This window comes from Castanea sativa, chromosome 6 (assembly GCF_040712315.1).
Source record: "Castanea sativa cultivar Marrone di Chiusa Pesio chromosome 6, ASM4071231v1".
Classification (NCBI taxonomy): domain Eukaryota; kingdom Viridiplantae; phylum Streptophyta; class Magnoliopsida; order Fagales; family Fagaceae; genus Castanea; species Castanea sativa.
The window spans coordinates 43,205,750-43,233,647 of NC_134018.1; the positions used below are offsets into that span (position 1 = coordinate 43,205,750).

At 34.6% G+C, this 27,898-nt stretch overlaps 2 protein-coding genes and 1 non-coding gene across 3 annotated transcripts; all 3 read left to right on the forward strand.

Annotated features, from left to right (window-relative positions):
- The first annotated feature begins 11,511 nt into the window (after positions 1 to 11,511).
- Positions 11,512 to 17,002, forward strand: LOC142640898 (protein SMAX1-LIKE 8-like). Its single transcript, XM_075815214.1, has 3 exons — positions 11,512 to 12,931; positions 14,432 to 14,675; positions 14,897 to 17,002. Exons 1-3 carry the CDS (start codon positions 11,673 to 11,675, stop codon positions 16,802 to 16,804), a joined length of 3,411 nt encoding a protein of 1,136 aa, XP_075671329.1. The 5' UTR covers positions 11,512 to 11,672; the 3' UTR covers positions 16,805 to 17,002.
- A 2,085-nt stretch (positions 17,003 to 19,087) lies between these two features.
- LOC142639203 (PHD finger protein ALFIN-LIKE 2-like) lies at positions 19,088 to 27,853 on the forward strand. Its single transcript, XM_075813327.1, has 5 exons — positions 19,088 to 19,409; positions 19,517 to 19,549; positions 19,805 to 20,027; positions 27,069 to 27,189; positions 27,328 to 27,853. Exons 1-5 carry the CDS (start codon positions 19,316 to 19,318, stop codon positions 27,580 to 27,582), a joined length of 726 nt encoding a protein of 241 aa, XP_075669442.1. The 5' UTR covers positions 19,088 to 19,315; the 3' UTR covers positions 27,583 to 27,853.
- Positions 21,622 to 21,768, forward strand: LOC142641832 (small nucleolar RNA snoR135). The gene has a single exon (XR_012845509.1). It is a non-coding gene; the product is annotated as a small nucleolar RNA snoR135 (small nucleolar RNA).
- Positions 27,854 to 27,898: the final 45 nt, after the last annotated feature.

Here is a 27,898-nt window from a genome sequence, read left to right on the forward strand (position 1 = left end):
AACTAACAAATATCAACTAAATATCAAAATTCAAAATAAATCAAACTAATAAATTTAAAATGCATATGTTCAAAATTATTAATAAAGTGAGTTGATTCGAGTTATTTGAGTTGAAAATTTAAACCCAATTCAACTCATCAATCCTTGAAAAACCAACTTGAGATATCTTGTTGAATTAGATTCATCAGGTTTGGGTGGATGCGCATGGCAATGCCTTGAACATCTTAAATATGACCCGATTGGACAAGATAACGAGTAAAGATGATGCTTCTCGGTTTTGGTTTTAACGAGCATTTAAACATAACATGAATCATGTAGCAAAGATTGGAGAGAATGAAAAGCTAATCCCACTTACAATAACCCTTGGTAGCTTCAAATAGCCAATACATGCAAACGATCTTGCGGTTTGTCTTTCGCTTTAAATCTTACTAATATGCGAATGATGCGAAAATATTGGTCCCAATGTAATCATATCTTGGTGGAGAATACCCACTAGGAGAGTAGAGTTATAAATTTGTGCAGAATTTTTTTTTTTTTTTTTTAAAAGGGAATATAAAACTCATGCGCATTAAGAGATGGCCCATAAAGAAAATGAAGTCAAATCCCATCACTCTTTATAGGAAAAGTTTATTCAAAAAATGGTGCAAAGGAGTATTCAACAGCGAAGTGAGAGTGATGTTGAATATATTTTTTCTTCACAGAAATATCAGATTAAATCAATTTTTAGTGATGCCCCATCAAACAGGAAACTGGTATAGTCGTTGGTCCCCTAACAAACCAACCTTTTGCATTAATTTTCTCCCCCCGTTTGCCCACATTTTATATTGCTTTCCATAGAGATCAACAACTATAGGTTACTAATTCTTCTGGCGTCATGGCATTAGCATCTGCAAAGTATGACTTACTGCATGCTCAAACTATGGTTTTGAGTGAATTATTGGCTCCCAAGACACCAACAACATTTAATCTGCCAAAAATTATATGCCAACCATTTTAAAACCCACAAATCCATATCCAAAATAAAAACCTTTCAACTTTTTAGCTAACTCTTTTTTATACTCCCATTTAAGTTTTGAAAAGCTCACATTTTTCAACATCATTATTATAATATAAATATTTTTAATTTATTTTCCTTTGTTGCATATTTGTTAAAACAGCCACTTTTAATTCAGTTAATTTTATATTATAATAAAGCAGCAAAAATACTAAACAAAACTTCAATTAAATTATGTTTGGTATTTTTAAAAATATTATACTTTATCTATATTGCATGTTTTTTTTACAAATTTTTCTATTTGGATATTTATTTCTTTGATAAATATGTACAATAATTTATAAATATCATTCGACTATTATACAATTATTTAGAGACAACAAAGTTAAATTTTTTGCCAATTTTTTTTTCTTTGTTTAAATTTTGGTACTGTTATTTAGTTTTACAAGCTATATATTACCTAATAATAAAGCATCTTAAGTAACAAGCCAAATATACGGTCCCGGGTCCTCCCCCATTTCTTTTTCATCCAGAAACTTGTCTCAACTCTCAACCAGGTTAATAATTGAACCATTTTTGTCTTTTTGGTATAAACTTTCCAGTCTCCATAGACTTCAACAGTAAGCTATAGTTGAACACTTTTAAGCCTGTTCATTGGCTGAAAAGGCTAAGTGGTGAATGAGTACGTAGCACCAAAATCGAATACTAATGCCAAGTCAATTTCGAGCTTATAATGCACAATTTATAGCAGGGAAGAAAAAAAAAAGGTGAAGATTCCAAAACCATGAGCATGAGAAATCTTACAATCCCAGATTCTTCCTTTTCACTTTCTCTATCACAATTTTTTTTTTCACAAATTTATTTAGATTTTTATTTTGGTGGGACAAAGAAAGCACGTCTCTTTGGCCGTTGAGTGGGCAGCAATACATATATGCGAAAATGACAGTGCTATAAGGCATATAGAACCCTTCTAGTTTTTAGCTTTCTGGCTTTATGTATGAGGGTGAATATCTCTCTTCCCCTTATGCCCTACAATATGCGGACAGAGACCCTCACACGTACCTTTTCTTTTGATGATAATGGTTTCTTCTTGCTCAATATTAATGTATCTGCTAGCTCCGAACTATGTCTTTATTCTTGACCTAGTTAATTAACCTAACCAACCAACCAAGCTATTGTGAGTCATATATATAGTTGTGTTACTCTGCCAAAAGATTAAATAAACAAGAGATAGACCATTTTTATGCTATATATTTCCTGTAAGTTAGAGCCACATAAAGAGAAAACTACATTCTTCTTCATAAAAAATTAAAAGAAAAAAAGAAAAAAAAAACTTTTGGAGCAGTTTGGGAGATGTACGATATTCTTTCCTGACTCTTTCTTTTTTCATTTGTCGGCACTAATATATGTAGCATTCCTTTCTCTACACGCATTCCTTTATGAGAGAGAGAGAGAGATTGTAAAGTTGAGCGCTGGTTTAAGCTAACCACTAATAGGCTTCTTCCTTAGATAATCCTGAGAAAGCACGTTGTGGGGCTTAATATTAGAAGCCATCTTGTGTGATATCCACGTCTACTGGTCAGGCTAGGCAACTAGTGTTTTGGCTGAGTTATGAGTCGTTAAAGATGGCATTCAATTCTTGCTGTATCATTTGGATTCACCTATCTCATAGTCAAACTTGATGCTAATTAAATTGGTTTTATATTTTCAAACAAGCAACATCACTGCGCATAGCTTTTATGCTATCATTGTTGGAGACTGCATATCTCTAATGAATTCGATAGTTTACTATGAAAGAAATCAAATAGCTTACTTTCTAACAAAGTTTGGATGAACACAGAACTTGCCTTTTGTTACCCATGGCATAACTTCAATATGCAACTAAGGCCTTTGTTAAATTTTGATTACCTAACATGTTTTTAACTAGTTTTGTAAGTACTTATAATAACTCATATATTTAGTTTACATATTATCTCATTTCTATCAAAAGGAAAAAGGAAAGATAGAGTCTGTCAAAATGTTTAGGATTCAAACCTTCCAATAAGAAAGATATATAAATAGGGCAGTATCTTAACTTAGGAAAAACACCATTTTATGGGCAATTTTATATGTATGCATAATATATTAATATGCAAAATGGTGAACTCAAACAAATAATTTTACTATGAAGTGATTAGTCAGTGCAATAACACACTTATTATTATTTATTCTTATTTGAGGGAATGTCTTGGAATTGAACCCATGACAGGAGGAAATTGAAGAAGAAAATGGACAACTTCTATTGTATATATGTGTAAATATGCTTAATCACATATTCCATAAAGTATGAAGAATTGCTAAACTGACACATAAAAGGTTAGAGAAACATTATCATTATATTCAATGGCGGAGGGAGGCCAGGGGACCATCCCCCAACTTTACAATTTCTCTATTCTCTTCCTAAGTTTTTTCTTTTTAAATTAAACTTAAAATTTTTTTGCGAAGTTTTTTGTTTGGTTTTATTCTCTCATCATCATCTCAATAATAATAATAATAATTTTTTACTTTTGACCTCCCTTTCTTGTTTGGTAGTAATTTCCCACAGTAAGATTCTTACTGTGGCAAAAAAAGAAGAAGAAGTGTTTAATGAAGATATTTTATTATGTATTCATATTGTATAACTTTTTTTATTATTTTTTTATTTTTTACATTTATCTCTATTTCAATTTTATTTTCCAGATCTCTTTCAAACTTTTTTTTTTTTGTTGAGAAGACTCTTTCAAAACCTAATAGTTAATAGCTAATAAATAATTTCATATCATACCATTATATTTAACTTATCAATTTACAGATATAGAACAAATTAATTACAATAGTATAATTACAAATATCATATTCACATTTTTTTAACAAGTACTATTTATTTTTTTTAAAGAATATATAGATAACAACAAAAGTGATCCTAAGGTTTATTAAAATTTGTTAATGAAAGATGTAAAGATGTGGTTTGGTTCCTAAGCCCAAAAGGTAAAAAGATTTAGGTCCAAAGAGCCCAATACAATGAATTTGTAGAGAGTGGAGTAGAAAACTAGGCTCTAATAAGTTGGACAATAATTATGATGGGTCCAGATGACAAGAAAATAAGAATAAGCTGGTTTTACCCAAAGAAAATTGTCCTCAGTGTATATATATATATATATATATATATATATATATATCTATCTTTAGAATTTGGTTACAAGTCCAGTTCTTATTGCTTCAGTGTTTTTTCTCTCCATTCTCAAATAGATCCTCTAAAATGGTGTTTCTCTACCTTATATTCCATTCTTTCTTTTCCATCTCCACCTTCCTCGTGTAGGTCAAGTTGTTGGCCTTGATCCTTATCCCATCAGCACCTTCCTGAAGTCTCTAGGAGAAGCTGTAAGGCTGAATATTACTGTTCAGGTATCACCTTCATATTATTGCAGCCAGAGAGTTAGCTGCAGAGCATTCAATGTGGTGGTAGCAGCTTTCTCTTAGATATTTCTTAGCTTTCCTTTATCCCATGCTTTCTTGATGTTTATCCTTATCAATAGAAGCCCCCAGAGTGTTGCCCTTGATGGCAGATCACACATTTTGACCTCTGCTTTGATTAGCCGAGGTGTCGTTTGTCCTTGTACCTTATTCCTAAACCCTCATGACCAGACCCCTTTCTTTATTCACTAATGTGGACTTCCGTGATGACGTTTATTCGTCTTTGGACTATTAGACGTCCTCGGACAAGGCCCACAACCCAATGCTACTGGGTCTGTCACCCCTACAAAATATTTATGATAATGATATTGTTGTGAAATACACAATTAGAATAGTAATATTCATTAATTCCACATTCATATATATATATATCCAAATCAACTTATTGTGACTTTTATTTTGTAAAATTTGAATTGTCAATATAGATTATTATTCAAATAAGCTATTATCTCTAAAATATTTTATAAAACTAGAATAAATTAGACCCTTTTATTATAATAATTAACATATAACTCCATGTAAACGCATGAATGCATTTAAAATTAAACAAAATTTTTATTATAAAAATATAAATAATTAGTCAAATTAATTTTTTTTAAAGTATGTGTGAAGGTCAGTTTTCGGACGGTATCCAGGCCCAAGCTTAAACAAAGACCCCAGACCTTCTAGTTGTAGTTTGAAGGGATTGGGCTTAGTCTACTGCAACTAAATGGGCTATTTACAAACCAAGTGGTGCACAGGGCAAGACTTTTGCAAAACGTATACACTAGCAAGCGAGAATATATGTATTGATCAATAATAAAATAGCAAAAGAAGACAAATGTAATAAAGAAAACACAAAATAATTGTTTTGGATCCTCAGATCAATAAGAAATACTTCATTAGTTTTCTTAATTATGGATTACAATGTGCTCACTAAGACGTAATACAAGGTCCAAATAAGCTAAAAAATTATAGACTCAGATGACTATCTAAGCTTCTAAGACTTGCAAAGTTTGAATCCTTTTGAATCCAAGTATGTACTATAGTGGCTGTTTCTGGGTTACCGGGAGATATTTTCCTACTTTCTTTGAGTTTTACAGAGTTTTCTCAATGATTCTATATGATTTTTACTATTGCTGACTGACTTTCAACATTGACTGCTTCTCCTTTTTATAATGTCACTTTAGGGTTCTGGGGTACCACTGATTCTCCCCCTTGGCTCCCTGGGTACCAGAGCCCCTGTTTATTTCAGCCTTTTTGATGACTGATTCTTTCCTTGTTGCCCATACCTCTCTTCTTTTGGTGTTTTTCCTTCAAAAGTGCCTTGCTGAGCTTCCATTCTGAGGTCTCTTTGGGTGAGCTGACCTTTAATTTTGCTCCCTCCAAGTTTTCTCTATCTTCTCTTTTCAGGCTTAGCTCCCCTTTTAGCCGCTCCTCTCCTTTTGTCATCTTTCCCAATTAGTCAAGTCATTCTCTACCAAGTCGAAGGTTTCCCCAACTATTTCCTTTCATGAGTCTCTTTTTTTGGTTCCCCGAGGTACTAAACTCTTGCTCTTGAGTCGTTGCTCTCCAAGCCCTCTGACTTTGTGTTGCATCACTGAATGCTTAAGAAGGACCCATTTGCCTTTCGTTCTTGGTGCCTTTTGATCTTCCTTTGAGCTGTCTTAATCCCACTTTAATCGTGCTGCACACCCCAGAGGTCCCAGGTAGTCTCCGGGATCCTGGCCCAGCCCCTTTTACCTGGCTTTCTTTGGGTTATCTGATTCTGGCAGGCTGACTTCTTTACTTTTCTCCCTTTGTTTTATGGACTCTAAATCTTGCCTCTTCACGGATCCTGGGCCTCAAGTCCATCGGCTCTAGCATCCTTCTACTTTTTTGGAAGCCCAAACCTTTGTTCTTCAATTTTTACTTCCCACGGGTTGGTTCAATGTGCCATTTCTTTGGGCCTTTTATCATGATTTTTTTTAAACCTCAAAAGTATGTAACACATGCATTCATGCATACATATAGATATATTTAAAATTAATCACAACTTTTATTATAAAATATAGAGAATTAGTCAAATTATTATTTTAAAGTAAACATAAGTAGTTACATATTAAAATTATTATTTAAATTTAATACTACTTATAATCATTTTTTTTCTAATTTTTAATAAGATAGAACGTGTAGTGATTTTTTTTTTATGTGGTGATTTTTATTTTATTTATTTTTTGAGAAACATGCGGTGATTTTTATTGAGTATATGTGATTGTTTTTTTTTTTTTTAATTTTATAGTTTATTAATATTAGATTCATAGTATTTTGCACTCATTAACTCACTTTACACAAAAATAAAAAAAACTTAAGTAGACACATGGCACAAGCTTAAGTGGATAATTATAGTGCAGTTCCCACATAAATTTAGATACATGACGCAAAATTGGATTATAATTTCAAATTCTAATTAAATTTTCTCTAAGCTTTACCTATTAATATATATATATATATATATATATATATGTATATATAGATGACTTATACATTTGAGTTTTTTTTGTTTTGTTTTGTTATATGATTATGTTTTTAATGGTTTATGATATTGGACTCATCGTTTTCTACACTAAATTAACTAATTTGGCACAAAAATTTAAAAATTTAGATTAGATGGGACACATGACGCAATATTAAACTCTAATTAAAATTCAATTTTAACACTAAATTAACTCACTTTGTACAAAATTTTAAAATTTAAATTAGACGAGACACATGACGCAAAATTAGACTCTAATTAAATTCCAGTTTGAAACTTAATTAGATTTTCTCTTTGCTTTACCTATTATTATATACTAGCTTGTAATCCCATGCATATGCATGGATATACTTAAAAGATACACATTAAGATGAATAATATAATTCTTACATATATAATTCAAATATTATTGATAGTCATTCTTATATTTTTTTTTAAAATATTTTTATGTTCATTAATTCTAGTCTCTTTGGTTTTTGTACACAATAACTCACTTGAATTGATATTTATGATATAGTCCTACATTCAATTCCAAAATTAAGAAATAAAACACTCTCTAAAAATAAATAATTTAGGATACATGGCGCAAAATTGGACCTCAATTGTAATATCTAATTAGATTTTCTTTAAAATTTACCTATTAATATATATATATATATATATATATGTGTGTGTGTGTGTGTGTGTGTGTGTGTGTGTGTGTGTGTGTGTGTATATATATGACTTATAAATTTGAATAGCTTTTAATTATACAAAAAAAGACTCGTGAATATAAAATCATTCAAACTCTCTCTTCCTCTAATTTTATATATAGAGTTAGATATATGATTATGTTTTTTATGATTTATTTATATTAGATTCCTCGTTTTCTACACTAAATTAACTTATTTGGCATAAAAATTAAAGAATTTCAATTAGATGGGACATATATATATATATATATATATATATATATATATATATATATATATATATATATATATATATATATAGATAACTTATAAATTTTAATTGTTTTTAGTTCTATAAAAAAAGGTTCATAAATATAAAATCATTCAAAAATATAATTTGAATTGTTTACTTATATTGGATTCATCATTTTTTACACTAAATCAACTCATTTGACACAAAAATTAAAAAAATTAGATTAAATGGGACACATGTCACAAAATTAAACTCTAATTGAAATCTAATTTTTACATTGAATTAACTCATATGGTACAAAAATTTAAAAACTTATATTAGATGAGACACGGGGTGCAAAATTAAACTCCAATTAAATTCTAGTTTAAAATCTAATTGAATTTTCTTTCAGGTTTACCTATTATTATATATATATATATATATATATTTATAGATATATAGATAATAATAAATAAGTGTTTTGCAACTGATTATATTCATCCAAGAAATGTTTCATTTTTTATTCTCAAACTTCATACAAAATGGTTATAATTTGATTAATGATACGTTACTACTTCCTTATTAATTATCATCCGGAAACCAACAAGAAAGTGGATATATGTTGGCAAGTTATCAAACTATTCATTCTGTAATTTTAGATGAGCCGTTGGACTTGGACAGTTTGGTTCCTTTGCTCAACTTCCATATTTTTAATGCTTGTACACACGTTAATGTTCTCGAACTAAGAACTCATTTTGATGAATTACAACGAGCATTAACATGTTACTAATAATGGGAGAAAGGTAACTCGAACCCAAAACGGTTTGTTAGCCCAAGCTCCAGCTACAAGGCCACTAATCGTGTTGATGTTAAAACTCTTGTATGCATATAAAATAAATCTTGTATTTGACTCGTTGAGTCAACCGCGTGGAAGGGAAAAGAGAAGGAAAGAGAAGGGGGAGGGTGTAGCTTGAATAGGTCATATCTAAGGGAAACTTTTGTTTGGTATTTTGGGGGAAAAAGTAGCTGAAAAGGTTGGCAAAAGCGAACAGAGAAGGTAGGAACAAAAAAACACATCAAATCAAACACCTTTTACTCTCTCTCTCTCGCTCTCAGAGTTTTGATGAATAGGGGATAGGAGAGGACTGAGAAAGAAGGAAGAAAGAGAGTAAAAACCCTTCTTCATGGGTGGGGCCCTACGTTCTCAAAGATGATTCAACCTCAACAAAAAATGCTTTCATACACTCCAATATATATGATGATGAATGATATGTGTGTGGTGGTGGTTGTGGGGTTAATTCTCTCCTTGTCACTCTCAACCTTTACAAATTGAAACGTCCCCCTCTCTCTCTCTCTCTCAGACTCGACCGATTCACAACTTGTTAACTCGGTTGATTTGGACACCTTTTGATAAGTTTTGATACGAATGTTTTGGTTTTGGTTGGAATTTGGAATATGATGTTGTGCTGGGCTCACATGCTAATATACTATTTCTTTCTTTATACTTGCCTTTCGAACTTATACCTTGCTTCACTTATTTGTTCAATTTTTTTTTTTTTTTTCACTTTTCCTTTGTCAATCGTCATACAATCAAGTCACTCTCTCTTATAACTTATATTCCAAGGTAGTTTGCCTTCTTAAGCTACTTCTAGTTAGCTCTAGATCCACAAAATATAATAGCAAAAATTCCATTCATCGTTGACACAAGATGCCATATATGTAGCCAAATTCCTAACCACACACATCAAGCATGTACAAGTGTGTGGTATTGAAACTTTAATTAAATTTGAATACATGATTGAGCTATATCAGTTCACAAATCCATTCATTTGAATTTAACCACAACTCCGTTTATGGAATTATATATAAATTTAGGATAAAATTTAAGTATAGTACCTTAGATGCTGTTCTTTAAGTTCCAATCTTAAAATTCAGTCATGTAACTACTTAACTAAAAAATATACTTCTATTTTATGAGAAAAACTCCATATGACATAATTTTAAGAGAGGAATTTAAAAAACACTACTTAAATAATGTATCTAAGTCTTGTCTATAAATTTAATTGAAAAACTTAAAAATACAATAGGTGTTTCTAAGTTTTTCTCTATTGCAAGAATTGACATATACCCAACTTAATTCAATAGATATTAACTCGTATCTGTGATATCAAACCTCATAAGCAGTGTCACTGTCCAAACCCCAGACCGTCAAAATCGCTATCAAAGCTCAACTTGCTTCAAAAGCAAGGGTATAGACCTTTCAAAAAAGAAAAGAAAAAAGCAAGGATATAAACTATTTAATTCAATAAAATAATGGACTATTTAAAAGAATTTGAGTTGCTTTAACTCGTTACCGAGTCAACTCATCAATGTCAAACTGATTATTCCCACACGTTGCTCCAAAAGAAAGATCAAAAAGTTACACGTAGGCAGAGATAGTGACGCTGACTGTCATTGTTTGCCCCACTCAAAGCGTAAGTGGACGCAGCATCTCTCTCTTATGGAAAAAGCATGATCATGATCATGATCATGATCATCATCATCATAGACTCAGCAAACGGGTGAGGTAGATCCAATTCGTGTTAAAAATGGGGTCATTTTAATCGTGCTGTAAAACCTATAACTTTTGTTAGATATTTGAGAGGATGAAGTATATTTACACAAAACAGAAAGTTCAAACAATTATGTTAATAAAAAAAGAAACATGATTTATTTTTAATAAAAATATAAAATTTAACTCTAAATTAATTTGAAATTATATTTTCTACTATGTACTTGAAGATTTATAAACCTATTAATATGTATTACTTAAACAAGTTACATAACTCTTTAAAAAAGTTATAAAGTTAAAATTATGTACAATGTTTTGCTAAGTGATGATTTAAAAGACTATCCATATATGTTACTCAAATAAATTACATGACTAGTTAAAAAAATGTCATATGAGAATGATCTTTTTAACTGCTACGTAATAAGTTGGAGTAAGTTTCCTCAAAACTAGCTTGGAAATATAATTTTTTTTTTCAAAAACCACACATATATGATCTCTTTAATCTTCACATTAAGATAACTTCATTCTCCAAATTATTTTAAAGCGAAACTTTTTTATCAACGAAAGAAAGGAAAACTTTAGCTCCAAAAACTGATAGAACCATGTAACTATGGTTTTAAAAGTCAGTACATTCAAAGAACCAAAAAGACACCAATTCCCCATTTTTACTAGTTTTGACCTATTTTCCCTAATATTTTTGACTGATTTTTAAGGTTTTTACTGGACCAAATTATGCCTGATTCTTAATTGAACCGACCTGTCCAATCTGATTTTTAAAGCCCTAACCCCACATTTCAGTAAGTTGGGTTTGGGTTGAGTCATTTCCAGTTTTCAGTAGTCAAATATTATTTTTTACCCATACCATACCTATATTTTCCTTGTAGTTCAAGCATGTTATCGGGTTCGGATTCAATTTGGCAATTTTACGAGTCTAAATCATGATGACATCGAGTCTAAAAGCACTCAGTAATGTACAGAATCTATGCTTACCATCTGTTCTGCCATGCTGGCCCCACCTCACACCACCATACACTCCGCCAATAAATAATAACGAGCCCCTACATGAAGCATAAATTTATGTCCCAAAATCGAACTTAAAAAAAAAAAAAACCAAAAAAATTTAGTTACTTTCTTAAACTCAACGAACATATGTATATATATATATATAAAAATAACCGAAACATTATTAAAAAAACAATTTTATAGTAGTATTTATTTTATATCTAATTTTGCCGGCGATGCCAACGCCGGTCAGTGTAGCCAGGCAATGCTTAACGCCAGAGGCAGCTCACGCGCTGGACGAGGCGGTGGCCGTCGCACGCCGACGTGGGCACGCTCAAACGACGTCGCTCCATGCCGTCTCTGCTCTTTTGGCTCTCACTTCGTCGACCCTACGCGACGCTTGCGCGCGTGCGCGAAACTCGGCCTACTCTCCGCGCCTCCAATTCAAAGCTTTGGAGCTGTGTCTCAGTGTCTCGCTCGACCGAGTCCCCTCGACCCAACTCGGTGACGACCCGCCCGTGTCGAACTCGCTCATGGCGGCGATAAAACGGTCCCAAGCGAACCAACGAAGACAGCCCGAGAATTTCCACCTCTTCCACCAAATCTCTCAGCAATCGAGCTCTTCGACGAACTCGTCGATTTCGTGTATCAAAGTCGAGCTCCAGCACTTGATTTTATCGATTCTCGATGACCCGGTTGTGAGTCGGGTTTTCGCTGAAGCGGGTTTCCGGAGCTCAGAAATCAAGCTCGCTATAGTTCGTCCCCTCCCTCAGCTACTCAGATACTCCCACCGCTCGCGTGGCCCGCCTTTGTTTCTCTGTAACGTATCCGATTTTTCGGATCCGGGTCGTCCGGGCTTCGCTTTTCCTTTCTCGGGTTTTCTCGCTCCGGACGACGATAACTGTAAACGAATCGGTGAGGTTATGATTAGGAAAAACAAAGGGAGGAATCCTCTGCTTGTGGGTGTATGTGCTTACAGTGCACTCCAGAGCTTCACAGAAACAATAGAGAAGCAAAAAGATTCAGTCTTGCCCATTGAGCTTTCTGGGTTAAACGTAATTTGCATCGAAAACGAGGTTTCTAAGTTTGTGACTGAGAATGGTGATAAAGGGTCACTGAGTTTGAAATTTAACGAGGTGGGTTCGATGGTACAGCAAAATTTGGGACCTGGGTTGGTCGTAAATTTTGGAGACTTGAAGACATTTGTGATGGTCGAGGATAATATTCATGATAATGGTAATAATAATAATAAGAATAATAATAATAGTACACGTACATCAAATTCTGAAGCTGTGCGCTATGTCGTTGACCAATTGACAAGTTTATTGGAGCTTCACGGAGGGAAAGTCTGGTTGATAGGAGCAGCCGCGAGCTACGAGTCGTATTTGAAGTTTTTGACTAAGTTTCCGTCTATTGAGAAAGATTGGGAGTTGCAGCTTTTGCCTATCACTTCTCTTAGGCCTTCTTCCATGGCTGAATCGTATCCCAGGTCCAGGTAGTGTACTTGGAATTTTTGCTTTGTGTTATATTAGGCTTCTCTATTTATATATATTGTTTATTATTATAGTTTATAAAGATCTTTGTTTGCTTCTGAAATTTAATATTGCATTGTATTGCTCTTTGTTACAATATTAAATTTTGAATTGTATATATTATTAAGTTACAGATTGTAATTCTGGATGACTGAGGCTACTATTTAATAGAGAGAAAAGTATGACATCTTTTTTTCTGTTTGTTTTGAAAATTTTAAAGTGTTAGCTTTGCCTTCTGTGGCTTCTTCTAGTTGCTATTTTTGTTTGTAATGTTTAAATCACAATCTTTGGAGGAGTGAGGTTATACTGCACCTAGTTGAATTAGTGAATATTGTGCTATATGTTGTAAATTTAGATAGAGAGTTAACTTATCATTATGACTGCAAAATTTGAGTGTTTTTTTTTTTTTTTTTTTTTTAAATTCAAGTCTAATGGTTTAAAAAAAAAAAAGAAGAGTTTGGGGCTATAATATCGTTTTGAGTGACAATTCAAATTCTATTGCCTGTGGCATGATAATGTGCCAGAGTTGAACACTCAGGTGAAAACAAGTCACTCTTGTTGGATTATTCATTCGAGAATATCTGTGGTTGATTTTTCTAAACTCTATATTGTGTTTGATATAGGGGATAACATAATGTTTTCTACAGAGTTGATTACCTGGCCATGTACGTTCACAGGGGTGCACTGGTTAGGGTATTTAACATTCACAATGGTGAAATTCTGGGATTTTAGGGGAATTAGGAGCTGAGGTGAGTTTGTGTTTAATTTCTTTCTCCAGTTAGCATTGTTATTCAATATAGCATGGATATGATTGTGGTCCAGATTGCTGACCTGGAATCATGCCTGAGCGGCAGTAGTTTGGATGTCAGGGTATCAGTTGATTTTTCTCTCAGAAGGATTCAACCTAGGTAACTCATTACTAAGTGTATGGATGTCAGAATCATAACTTCTCTCCAATTAATTCATGAACAATTCCCTTGTCACTCTCTTGATGGCTTTTGGTGCCAGTAGCGTCTCTTCGCAGCACTATTGTTCATGAATTCACTCTCTCTAACTCTATTGTATGTTTTGCATGCTTCTTTATAATGGAATGTCTCTGTTAAGTCTGTAACCTATACTAGCGCTTCTCTTGGCACAGACCTACAACTTCCTGATATCTCCAACTTTACCCAATCCCACCATGAAGATTGCAATCTAATATAACCAATTATCTATTAACGCAGCACCTTTTACCGTAATTTGCTCATACTCCTCTCTGTATGCACAGCCAATAGTAGATGATGGCTAGGGTAGCAACTGGCAAGGGCTTAGCAACTTGTTAGGACAATGCTTAGTTGTAGATTTGATGAATATGCACATGTTTGGACCAACCATCTGTACTTTCTCTTCCGTTAATTTTTTGCTCATCGTTTATGCCATTTGGATTTAACAGTTTTGTATTTGTTGTCATGATATACTTGCAGCTTGATGGAGTCGTTCGTTCCATTTGGTGGGTTCTTTTCAACACCTTCTGACCTAAAGGTCCCATTAAGTAGCTCATATCAATGCATGCCCCGTTGTCATCAGTGCAATGAACATTGTGAAGAAGAAGTGATTGCTGTTTCAAAGGGAGGTTTTACTGCCTCAGTGGCAGATCGATACCAATCTAGCTTGCCTGCTTGGTTGCAGATGACTGAACTTGGGACTAACAAGGGACTCGATATGAAGGTGTGTATTCCTTTCTTATAATTCTTCAAGATGCAATCTTAGTTCACCTTACAATGACTTGAAACTATGTTCCAGTTTTGTCAATTAGTGTCCACTAGAGTGAGAACTAAGGGTTTCATTTTTTTTATTTTTATGTGTGTGAATAATGAAAGCTTCACTTGATGTTTAAGAATCTTCCACATAATTTGTGTAAAAGCCAGTTTATTATCTCTTCAGTGCAGACCAAAGATGATGGAGTGGTATTGAGTGCCAAAGTTACAGGAGTGCAAAAGAAATGGGACAATATATGCCATCGTCTTCATCATACTAAATCACCCCCTGAAGAAAAAACATTTCCTACTGTTTTGGGCTTTCGATTTGTTGAAGACAAGAAGGAAAATGCTGATAATCACAGCTGCAATAATACAGATGCATCTTCAAATGAAACTGACTGTGTGAATGTGGATTCATGCATGCCCATGCGAAAGATCACCACATTACAATCAAGCAATTCTTTTCCTTTGGTTAGCAAGGCTAAGAATGAAAGTTTGCTATCCAAAAAATGGGGGAAACCTTCAAATGCTGAAGATCTTGAGTCAGGTGGCCTCAATTCTCCCCATTGCAGTGTATCCAATTCAAGCATGGGTGACAGCAGTCGAACCTCCCCCACATCTGCAACTTCTGTGACAACAGATTTAGGACTGGGAATTTGCTCTTCTCCCTCTAGTAATAAGCCAAAGAAATGTACCCATCAAAATTCAACAGATCTTCCACAGGGATTCTCAGGTCGCTTTTCTACAGACGTTGATGTTGTCAATGGGAATATCTCTAGTCATCTGACTCGATCTTCATCCTTCTCAAGTCCTGACTATGGTGGGCAGTTTGACCGAATAGACCTGAAGACACTATTTAGAGCACTGACTGAGAGGGTCAGTTGGCAAGACGAAGCAATTTGTGTTATTAGCCAAACAATAGCCTGCTGCCAAACAAGAAGTAAAAAACGCCATGGAGCAAGTCTGAGAGCAGATATATGGTTTAATTTTGTTGGACCTGATAGGCTTGGTAAGAAGAAAATAGCTCTTGCCCTTGCTGAGAAATTACATGGAAGCCAGGAACATTTTATTTCTATGGATCTGAGTTCCCAAGATGGGATGATTAATTCAAACACAATCTTTGGTCTCCGAGGAATGAATGGTTATGATATAAAGTTCAGGGGGAAAACTCTGGTTGATTGTCTTGCTGAGGAGTTAACCAAGAAACCCTTGTCCATTGCCTTCCTTGAAAATGTAGATAAAGCTGATGTACTGGCTCAAAATAGTTTGTCTCAGGCTATTCGGACCGGTAAACTTTCAGACTCACATGGAAGAGAAATCAGCATCAATAACACGATATTCGTGACAACTTCAACATTCTCAAAGGGCAACTATCCTCACACTGTCAGAAGGGAACCCTCAAAATACTCTGCAGAAAGAATTTTGGCAGTAAAATGGTGGCCAATGCAGATTATAATTGGACATGCCTTTGGAGACAATGCCAAAAGCCAGAGCATGAATGTATCCGACACAATGAGAAAAGACATCTCTAATCCAATCTTTTTGAATAAAAGGAAGCTTGTCAGTGGTACTGACTCTCTGGGGCAGCCTAAAATCTCAGAGATGGCCAAACGGGCTCACAAGACATCAACTAGGTATCTGGATTTGAACCTTCCAGCTGAAGAAAATGAAGTTCGTGACAGTAATGATGGAAACTCTGACAAGGACTCCATCTCCGAGAACTCTAAAGCCTGGCTGCAAGATTTCTCTGGTCATGTGGATAAAACAGTAGTTTTCAAGCCATTTGATTTTGATGCACTTGCCGATAAATTATTGAAGGAGGCCACAAAGAGCTTCCACAAGATTGTTGGTTCCAACTGTTTTCTAGAGATTGATTCTAAAGTCATGGATCAATTACTGGCAGCTTCATATATACCAGACAGGAATACAGTGGTCGAGGATTGGGTAGAGCGAGTCCTGAGCAGGGCATTTGCAGAAATTCCAAACAGATACAACCTCACTGCTCATTCTATTGTAAAACTTGCTACTTGTGAGGGCCTTTGTGTTGAGGAGCTAGCACCAGAAGTTTACCTTCCTTCAAGAATTATTCTTAATTGATGTGTTAGAAAAATATTATTATTGTAATTAGATGTATAATGTAGCATTAACATCTAGTAATCCTTGTTTAGCCTGTTTATCCCATAATTTTGTTGGGTGTTTTCAGAGTATGCTTGAGTATTATGATATTGTAATCCGCAGGTAGTGCTTGTGTGTTTATAATCTATGCACTAAATCAGTTGTTTTCAATGTCCTAAATATTGTTCCCTCGGTTTTGTGTAAGTTTTGCAAAGGCTTGTGTAATATCAAAACAAAATAGGGTATAAGATAGTGCACCAGACAAAATCACCTTGTCCAGGTTGCGTTATAATATTTTTATCTCAGTTTTCTTCTTTAGTCCAAAGGGTGGGTGCATAGTAGATACTGGAACCCCAAGACCAAGAAGATCATTAATGGGACTTGTGGGGTCTCAGAGATGGCCTTCACCAACTCACTCAAATGGGGATAAGCAACCTTCAAGAAGATTTGCACTGGTCTACTGGAGTTAACCTAGTCAAGAATTCTCATTCACTGAATGTTCTAATCAAATCTATTGGTATTGATTGCCGGAATCTATTGAACAATATCCCCCCATAGAAGTAATGCTCTTGCTGGAAGGGGTTGTGACTTGTGACTAGACTGATGATTTTATTGTTTTTCATTCTCCACCTCTAGATGTGGAGCAATGGATGCATTGTGAATTGTGGATTCTGCTAATATGTACTATCCTCGATTGTTTGTTGTCTGAGGCAAATAAATTTTTCTTGGTGAACTGTTAATTTTATTTATTTAATATTTAGCACCCATAAACAGTTCCATTTGAGGGGCACAATGTTATAGTACCATGTACCCCTTCTGTCATTTACAAAAAGTGGGCATTGCCAATATTTTACTGGGCTAGCAGTTAGCAGATCTCTTCCCACCTTTGCCAGCGGGGTCTAGTTAACTAGTACGTGAAGGCAATGGTTAAGAACTAAAGGTTAGTTGGAGGTTTTTTTTTTTTTTTTTAATAATTTTTTTTATATAATTGATGAGCTTATTTGTTATTTGCTTTTGTTGCTTCCCAATGCAATGAGAGCTATTCAGTTCTTCCTTGATAGACGAGTGGATACACTCATTAACAAAAGCCTTTAAAAGATAAACACAAATACACAATCAATCCCAGGTAAGGTAAGGTCGTTAACTTGATGCATGTGGTGGCACATAAATGCAATGGAGCCTTGAGAAAAGGTGTTAACCCACTGTATTGGGTCGTACATAAATGCAATGAGACATAAAAAAAAGCTGTTTTCCTAATGCATGGGATGGTATATACAAGTAATGAAAATCCAATGAAAGATTTAATATTTTTTTTGTTTATAATTTCGTAGTTCCAACAATGGGAATTGAAGAATTTAAATTCTAGATATTTTCACTGGAAACATCAAGTTTACTAATTGAATTACAAAACTTTTGACAAAAATATTTAACATGATGCATGGAGTTGTACAATGATTTTTAATCAACAAAATGGAGAAGAATCATCTCATATTATTACATTACCATTTAAAATAGTAATTGTAATTCTCAATGTGATAGCTAGAATGAGTTTTAATTGTTTTACATATTTCCAATACTCATGTACACTTGAGAAAATACCCGGCACAACACTTATTCTAAAAGGATTCGGCTTGTACTAGATCCGATATAATGCTACCATGTGACCAAGAATTGCCACGTGGCAACATCCCATCGAGTCTAGTGCACAAGATGCATTGGACTTAAGTATTTTCTATTAAAAAATAACTGCTCATGTCAACCCAATAATGTATAGGAGTATTGGACATAACTCGATATTTATTTATATATTTATTTTTTTGAGAAAAAATAAATTGAGATTTAGGTTGCATTTGACATTGGCTTAAAAAGCCACTTTATTTTTACTATTTATTTTATTTTTGTTACTATTTAACTTATTTTTACTAATATTTATGAGTTTTATTATATTTTTTGGTACTATTCATAGTTCTACTGTACTATTTCACCTCCTTTCTAATTTTATTTACTTTAGCAAAAATTTTAGCTGTTTTCAAACAAACTCTTAAAGTAGAGAGCGTCCGTTTTTCTATTATTCTCTCAATACATACCACTTTCTAACTTCCGACTACTCATGAAAACGACATGCCGTAAATCAACAAGCAATTGCAAGTTGCAACAGAACCTAGTATTTTTCTTTGTCCCTTGACCTGGCAAGTTGGGCAAAGTGGCAAGTGTGCGTTGACTGAGACAGCCTGAATAAAAAAATAAAAAAAAATCACACAAAACAAAACAAAACCCAATTCCAATTCAATACTAGCGCCTCGTACAACACCCAAAGCGAACGAATCTGAGTCTGAGAGCCCTCGAACCCATCGATACTCTCTCTCTCTCACTCTCTCTCTCTCTGACTTTGTGTTTGTAGTTGTAGTAACTAAATGCTGAAGCTGTAACTGAATCTGTTGTACTATACTTGTAGTTTTAATTTCTTTACTTAAAAAAAAAAAAAAAACCAAAATGGCTTCCATTTCTTCAAGCCCTCGCACTGTCGAAGAGATCTTCAAAGACTACACCGCTCGTCGCTCTGCTCTCCTTCGTGCCCTCACCTACGGTCTCTCTCTCTCTCTCTCTCTCTCTTTAAAACCCTAATTTTTTGTATTATTATTATTCAAAATGCTAATCTCGATTGAAGCTTTTTCTTCTTCTTTGCTCTCTCAGACGTGGATGAATTCTACTCGCTTTGCGATCCAGGTTAGTTTTATTTTCTTAAACTTTCTGTTTGGATGCCGAGAATTTTGGAGAAAATGAATAACTAGAACTGTTTTTTTTTTTTTTTTTTAACCTTCGGGGAATGTTTAGGTTAAGTTGAATAGTGCTTTGAAAATAATCAAATATAGTGGTAGGGTTGGGGATCTTTGAAAATTAGGTTTAATTTGGTGATTTGTATTTGGTAAATAGGTTTAGTTTAGCAAGTATTGTTGATTTGGTTCATTGATTTGCGTTCAGAGAAGGAGAATTTGTGCTTGTACGGACATCCAAACGAGTCATGGGAGGTGACTTTGCCAGCGGAGGAAGTTCCTCCGGAGCTTCCCGAGCCGGCTTTGGGGATCAATTTCGCGAGAGATGGGATGAAGCGCATGGACTGGCTTTCGTTGGTTGCGGTGCATAGCGATTGTTGGTTGCTCTCTGTGGCTTTCTACTTTGGTGCACGGCTTAATCGAAATGAGAGGTATACAGTTTCTTGCTTGCCAAAGTTGCCGACCAATATGTTCTCTGCTTGAATTTCATTTGTTAGTCAATGCTTTGTATTGATGAATTTTTCCGTCAAAAATAGATGTCTTTAAAATAGCATATCAATATGTTCTTTGAGTTGCATTTGTTAGTTAATGCTTTTAGTATTGGTGAGATGCACAACTATTGCAGTCTATATCAATGAGTTTTTATGTTCTCCTTAATTAGTGAAATTTTAAATTAGCCTGCCTCATGGAGACTATTTCTTCTTGTTTCCGAATTCTATATGTTGATTAGTTTTGTGTTTTTTTATATTGTACTTGTCATTTTGTTTAAGGAGCTTGAATTCAATTGTTTACATGAAGAGTTTAGACTTGTTGAAGTTTGGTTTTATGGTTGTAAGCATGATTCTCGTAATCTGTACAACAATGTTGAAGGTTTGGTAGTTTGCATTCATGTCTAGGTAAGCATTTTGCAAAGTTAGAGCGAAACAAGAGCTTTAGTTACCTGTAATGCTGCACATCTATTTATATATACCTGTAATTCTATTTCTAGATCAAACATTTTCTTGTACTCCTAAGCATTAAACACACCCATCCACAACTGGTAAATATCGAGGTTGTCCTAATTAAATATGTTTTCTTTTTTGATAGGTAATAAAAGTTTATTATAGGTAATAAAGGTTTTATTGATAAAAAAAGTACAATGTGTTTACGATAGTAAACCCAAACTAATAAGATATGTTAATAACAGTAGGCAAATGGAAAAAGAAAAATGCAAGTATCTTTGGAAGTTGTTTGGCCCAATGGTAAGAGATGTCAAATGTGTTAGTCATAGATGTTTGAGTACTTGTGCTCTCATAAGGGTTTTATATTCTCTTTAGAAGAACTATTATTCGTGAGCCTAGGTGATTAGTTATAAGCTCTTGACACTACTTGTTATGAATGTTTGTTTTCTTTGTTACTTTGAAGAAAATTTATTTTTAACTTCTCAAAACTAGAACGAGTATGTTTATTTTCTTTCACTCTAAAAAATATGAGAGTTTGAAGCCAAAGGTCTTGTAGCTGAATTGACACCTCCCCATTCACAAAGTGCTTGGGGGTCTTGGGGAGGGGGGAGAGCTAGGATTCCAGCTGCAGGTTAGCAGCATATTGTAATTATCTCTAAAAAAAAAAAAAAGAGTTTGAAGTGTAGCATGTGGCCCTGTACCTTTTGTTTTCAATCCATTAGTGTATCCCATGCGATCAGTCTGGAATTCAAATCTTTTGTAATATTGCAAGCAAAAAGGCCTTGCACTTCTTTTCAAGCATCTTATCTAAGTTGCCAATTATTTTTGGGTGGGGAATAAGGCTAGGAGTTTACTTCTTTTAGTTTTCTCCTTTGAATGAAGGATCTAATGTCAACTAGGCCTTACTAGGTTTTTTACCTGATGGGCTATCATAGTGTGGTTAGAGAAACAAAATCCTTCTTGGAAGCCTAAGATTAAGACTAAAAAAGCCCCTCTCTCTGTCTCTCTGTTTTTGGTATTGTTTTTGTTTCAAAGTCTGTTTAATCTTATTTGTACATAAATAAACACAAAGGTTTTGTTAGGCAGAGCAGGGATTGTGTGTATCGGCATTGTGGTACTACCAGTGCACTCTGTTTCCGAAAGAGTTCCCTGCAAGATTGATCTGGGGAAGGTGGGCAGTTGTGTTTCATCTTAACTGTTGATATTATCAACAATCAGCTTCCCTACATTGCATTTTTTTTAATCTCTTGAAATTATGTAAATCTATTGTTTTCTTATAATAAAAAAAAGAGAAAAATATTAAAGACAAAGCAAAAGAAATTAAGTGTACTTGGTAGTTAATTGGGTTTTTATATTTTATTTTATTTTTATTTAGTTATTCTAGAGTCAAGGGTATTTTTGCAATTCTAAAATTGTTGGGTATGGGCTATAATTGTGAGTCTTGTTTTCTATAATTAATAAGTCAGTCTTATTTAGTTCATGGGTCTTTACTTGGGGACTTTAGTTCTATTCAATTAGCGTTTCGTTTACTGGTCTTTTTTTTGGTGTGTAGTTAATGAGTAAGAAAATAAGTTCATTGATGATGGTTTACATTTCAAAGTAAGAGTCCTAATCCTACTAGAAGAAGTTAATGTTAGGGTCTATAAAACTGTATTATTGTACTCAAACAAATTACAGTTGATCAATAAAATATTGAGTGTTTTTGAGTATTGAGGTATGTTGGCCTTAGTGTCATTTTTTCCCTCTCTTCCTTTTCTTTCTTGTGGCGTTCATGCATATTGTTCATAGATTTAAAGGAATTATATGACTTTTTTTTTTCCTCTCTTTTCAACTGTAAATCATTTGTTCTCTTTTGAACTCTAAGAGCATCCGCATTAGTCAATGCAAAATTTCTGTCTATTTTGCACAAAAAAAAAAAAAAACTACTTTTTCTATTCTACACAGCTATTTTTACAAAGCACCCACATCAGTTTGTTTATTCTACCATCTATTTTATTTAAATAATCATTTTCTTCACTTTTTATTATTATTTATCTCAACTCTCTCTCTCCATTCACGGTCACAAGCAACGATCCAAGCACTGATCCACCACGGTTGAAACTTGCTGATCCATAAGCACCGATCTGCCACAAGCACTGATCCTGATGCGGGAGATGCAAGAAAATTATTATTTAGTATTATTTATGTTTGCAAGTCAATTGTATTTTTATGTTTTAGGTCCTAGTAGTTTATCTGGCTATTAGTATTTTAATTTGGAAGCAAGATTATTTTTGTTATAAGGCAATTAGGGTTTCCTAGCCAATTAGAACTAGGGTTTAGCAATCCTTTATAAGCAACCTATTGTACTTCTTGAGGAGATAGTTGATATTTTGATGAATAAAAAAATGGCCGTTTGCTCTGGTTTTGACTCCAAGTCTACCCTAGGTGCTGACTCCTAGTGGTTTCCCCGCTTGGTGTTGACTCCAAGCCAAGCCTAGGTTCTGACTCCTAGGTCATATCCCTTTATTTTATTGTTGTTTCAGTTTTGTTCTGGTTGTCCTGCGTCAATTTTGGTATCAGAGCAAACATCGATCGGTCTGAAGCATCTCGCAGTCAATCCAGAACCAGAAAAATATTACAAAAAAAAAAAATCTATTCACCGTATTTTTTTCTGCCACCAGAAGGTTAGCCATCAACCCAAGCTCTTAGACCCAACAACCAACAAGCCCCACGGCCAGACCTGGTCAGGTTCTTTCAAGAAGTTTCTTCACACGCCACCACCCATTGGAAAGCCAACGCTCATCCCACGTCTGTCAGATCACACCATAGTGAGCCCCACCACCATCCTCTTCTTGATATTGCGCCACCATGACCCTCAATTGCCCAGCACCATGCCTCTGCAATCCCTCCATAAACTAGCGATTCCATCTCAAAGGTAACAATAACTAGCCTTTTATTTAATTTTAAAAAAAAACCAGCACCCTATTTTCTGTTCAAACTCTTCCCGATCATTTTTAATTTGCAACCCACAGTGTTTTCCCACTAAGAACAACTTGACCTGGCCCATCTGAAATAAAGAAATCACATTGAAGCCCATTAAACTACCTGACCCAGCCGAAACAGCAAACTCATTGTACAGTCACACAAGCCAATGACCGGACCCATTTCATTAACAAGACCCCAAGCCCAGCTTTATACCCAAACCCTTAGCTCCAGTTTAAAATAAAGAAATCAATCAATACAGCCTTTTGCCGTTAATTGACAAACCATCAGCCCCACCAAGTCTACTCATCACTAGTGTTCCAACCGTCAGCTTTTACTTGGTGAGGCCACGGCAGCGCCTTCTTTTGTGGGCCATACTTAGCAAGTCAAGTTGACAAAATCTTTTTGCCCAGTGAGCTATCGTAATATCTCAAGCACCTTATTTTTTGTTGTAAAACTAATTCACGGGATTTTGTCTACTGGATGAATGGGATGGAGCAATTCTTTGAGCAAGCAAATTTTGTAGATAACAAAAAGGTTAGGTATGCAAAGTTGAAGTTAAAAGGTGGAGCACAAAGGTCCTCTATCTACCGTATGAACCTACCATTAGTGTGTAGGAAGATACGAATGAAAAGCTTTGTGTTGAGTATTTGTCACCATACTTTCGAGCTAAGTATTTACCCCAATCTTAGTGTGGTACTTTTCAAGTTGAAGCAAATACAATGAATTTTCATCCCATTTCATGTCCTCAGCGCACTTTTGAACAATCTATCAAGGAATTATCTACCAAGGAATTAAAAGAATTTTCAGTAAAGCTCATGAAAGATGTTCAAGACAAGATTGCTCAGATGAAGCAAATGAAGACTCAAACCGATTCAATTGGGAAACCAAGGATAATTGATCACAATGAACTTATTGTTGCCCCCATAGAAGACAACATTGATGATGATATCTTGGTCGTGGAGAATCCTCAAGCAACACCAAAGCCTAATGTTGACACAAACGCAGATGCCTCGACAAGTGTTGCTTTAACATGCGTGCAAGGAAATGAATCTATTGAAGAGCAGCAAGGTGAAGAGATGGTTTCTACAAAGAGTATTATGTTAGAGGGTGCACATGATGTGATATTGGAAGCTAATGCATCTGCTTTTGATCAGCCTTCCATGGTGCATGAAGATAAATAGTTTGCTAAAGTGGAAAAAGTAGATAACATAGCGCTTCCAATGGTTTAAGATAAGATTATGTTGATTCCACACATTGATTTTGTTATTCCAGAAGAGTTTGACATGGTGGAATTCAAGGTTTTTCTTTTCTCTATGCTCCCTAAGGTGACTCCAGACTGGAAGCAAATGTTACTTGTCAGCATCCTAATCCTTCAATGCTTTAGAACTCAAGGTCGAGTTTTCTCCAACAAGAGGAGAATGATGCGGGAGGTGCAAGAAAATTATTATTTAATATTATTTATGTTTGCAAGTCAATTGTATTTTTATGTTTTAGGTCCTAGTAATTTATTAGGTTATTAGTATTTTAATTTGGAAGCAAGGTTATTTTTGTAATAAGGCAATTAGGGTTTCCTAGCCAATTAGAACTAGGGTTTTGCAATTCTTTATAAGCAACCTATTGTATTCCTTAAGGAGATAGTTGATATTTTGATGAAAGAAAAAATGGCTGTTTGGTCTTTCTTTGGTCTACCCTAGATGCTGACTCCTAGTGATTTTCCCGCTTGGTGTTGACTCCTAGTGGTTTTCCCGCTTGGTGCTGACTCCAAGCCAAGCCTAGGTGTTGACTCTTAGGTCATATTCCTTTATTTTATTGTTGTTTAAGTTTTGTTCTGGTTGTCTTGCGTCAGATCCACAGAGATTTGTTCCAGTCGACCCAAACATTCTGATCTCCTCCACAAGCACCAAGACTTGTTCTAGTCGACTTCCAAGCATCAACCCACAACTACAAGTTCACAAAAATGCTTTCTCTGTGTCTGTTGGTGTGTTTGTGTGTGGGTGTGTTTGATTTTTGGTTGATTTTGTGGTGTCTGTGGTTGATTTTGTGGTGTGTTTGATTTTGCGGTGCTAGGTATGTGTGGATGGTGGGTCTGTGTTGATTTTGCGGTGTTGGGTCTATTGGTTTGTCCATGTGTGTGGGTGTGTATTAGAGGAAGAAGAAGAAGATGATGAGGGAGAGAAGATGCCTGTGTTGGTTTTGCAAATGGAAAAGAGAGAAAAAAATGAGCGAAATGTGAAATTAATAAAACATAATATGCATAGTTACAGTAACTGTGCATATATGCATGGTTACTGTAGCACTTTTGTATATATGCACAATTTTGCAAACACTGATATGGGTGTTTTTTTGGTTAAAATGTGTAAAATTAACCACTTTTTGTATTTTGCACAATTTTGCAACCTGTGATGTGGTTGCTTTAACTTTTCTTCTAAAGGGTTCTAAACCCAAAATCCACAAATTCCCTAACCCTAATATCCACAAATGCACGTCGACAATATACCCAATTTGTCCTAGGTCATGTAGGATGTGATAAGAACAACTTCATTGGTTGCAATTTTTAGCTTTATAGGGATCACAACAAGCCTTTTTGCTTTCTTTTGGGCTACTTTGTTTTGACCTCTCTAGAACCTTTGTACGACAATGGTTGGAGCAATTTATTATATTGTTCTATGATTATAATTCAATTCAACTGAAAAAACCTTTACCCCTCTTATTGAAATGCAAACGCGTATTACATTTATTAAAATTTTGTTTCAAAGATCAGTTGCTTGAATTTACTGGCGGATACAAGTCCTCATAAAGCTAATAAACCCTCATCAATACTAAACTACACAGATAAGATTTTATCCTTAGATAATGATAACATTGATTTCTTTATGCCCATTATTTAGTTTATTTTCAAAGATTAGGCAAAAGTAATGATTTGGAAAAGCATTAGGTTGAAGTCATTCTGCCACAAGCATATACTTATACCTTCCAATCCTTATAAAGAAGTTTGCATGAAATTGATGACATAATTAAATTCGTTTGGATACTACATCTACATGTATTGAGATGCATACAATCACATGTGTATTATATATCTTGAAAAGTCATATTGGAATGAATTATTGGATAATTCTCAAAGTTTGAAGGGGATTGTATTTTCTCTGCAGTCCTTGAAATTCATCCAAACTATACTGAGAATTCATTTATCATAATGTTCTACCCAGTTTGCTTTGTGCTTCATATTGAATATCATCATATTCCTCGGGGACAACCAAATGAATTAGCTAGATAGTTGATATCACCTGATGTAGATTATATCTAAGAATCAATGCATGCTAAAGAATGCAGTCACACCTTTGGAATGATACCTTGTCTGCCCATTTTACAAGTTTGTGGAGCACAGGTTTAGGTACCCCACTTTTTTTTCCTGTCAAACCATTGGGATAAGAATAAGATGGTCCCTACTAACAGTTGCTGGTTCTGATATATAATTCCTTTCTGCTCTCTCCCCTTTTTGTTGCGTATATAATGCTTCTTCTTGTTTGACCATAATTAAGAAGTTTTGTGCCTTTCACTCAACAGGAAGCGTCTATTTAGCCTGATAAATGATCTGCCCACGGTCTTCGAAGTTGTAACTGGAAGGAAGCCTACAAAAGACAAGCCTAGTGTGGATGGTGGAAGCAAATCTAGGAATAACACAAAGGTGAAATAATAGGTTTTTTTTTTTTTTTGTTCAGCTGAAATAATTTTCTCTTTCATCTTTCTGTTAAATAAACTTGCTCTTTCCTTTTTAATATGTTCTTCACTGATTTTAGGTTTGTAACCCACCTTTTCTTTGTAGAGATCAATTGATGGGCAGATGAGAAGCAATGCTAAGTTACTTGATGAAAGTTATGTTGGAGAGGATGAAGATGAGCACAGTGAAACTCTTTGTGGGAGCTGTGGTGGAAATTACAGTGCTGATGAGTTTTGGATTGGTTGTGACATCTGCGAGAGGTGGTACCATGGGAAGTGTGTGAAGATTACTCCAGCCAAGGCAGAAACCATCAAGCAGTACAAATGCCCTACTTGCAGCACCAAGAAAGGCAGGCCTTAGTATCTGATGTAAATCTTTTGGAGGGGTTTACCTCATTGTTTTGGTCACTGATATTGTTGTAATGCAGTGCTGGTATATGTCGTAGGCTTTTGGGTAGCATAAAACTTATCCTTAACAGGTACTCTTGGTTGAAGTTTGAATTATCCACTTTACAATGCATATTCCTTTATGTATTTCTGTCTAATATAGATGTCATTTTATGATAATCTAATCTTGAAATGCTCGTTGCCGAATGTTTGCGGTGACTTAATCTACGACGCCTTATTATTTATTTATTTTTGAGTAAATAGTAATACTTATTAGAACACCCATGAAA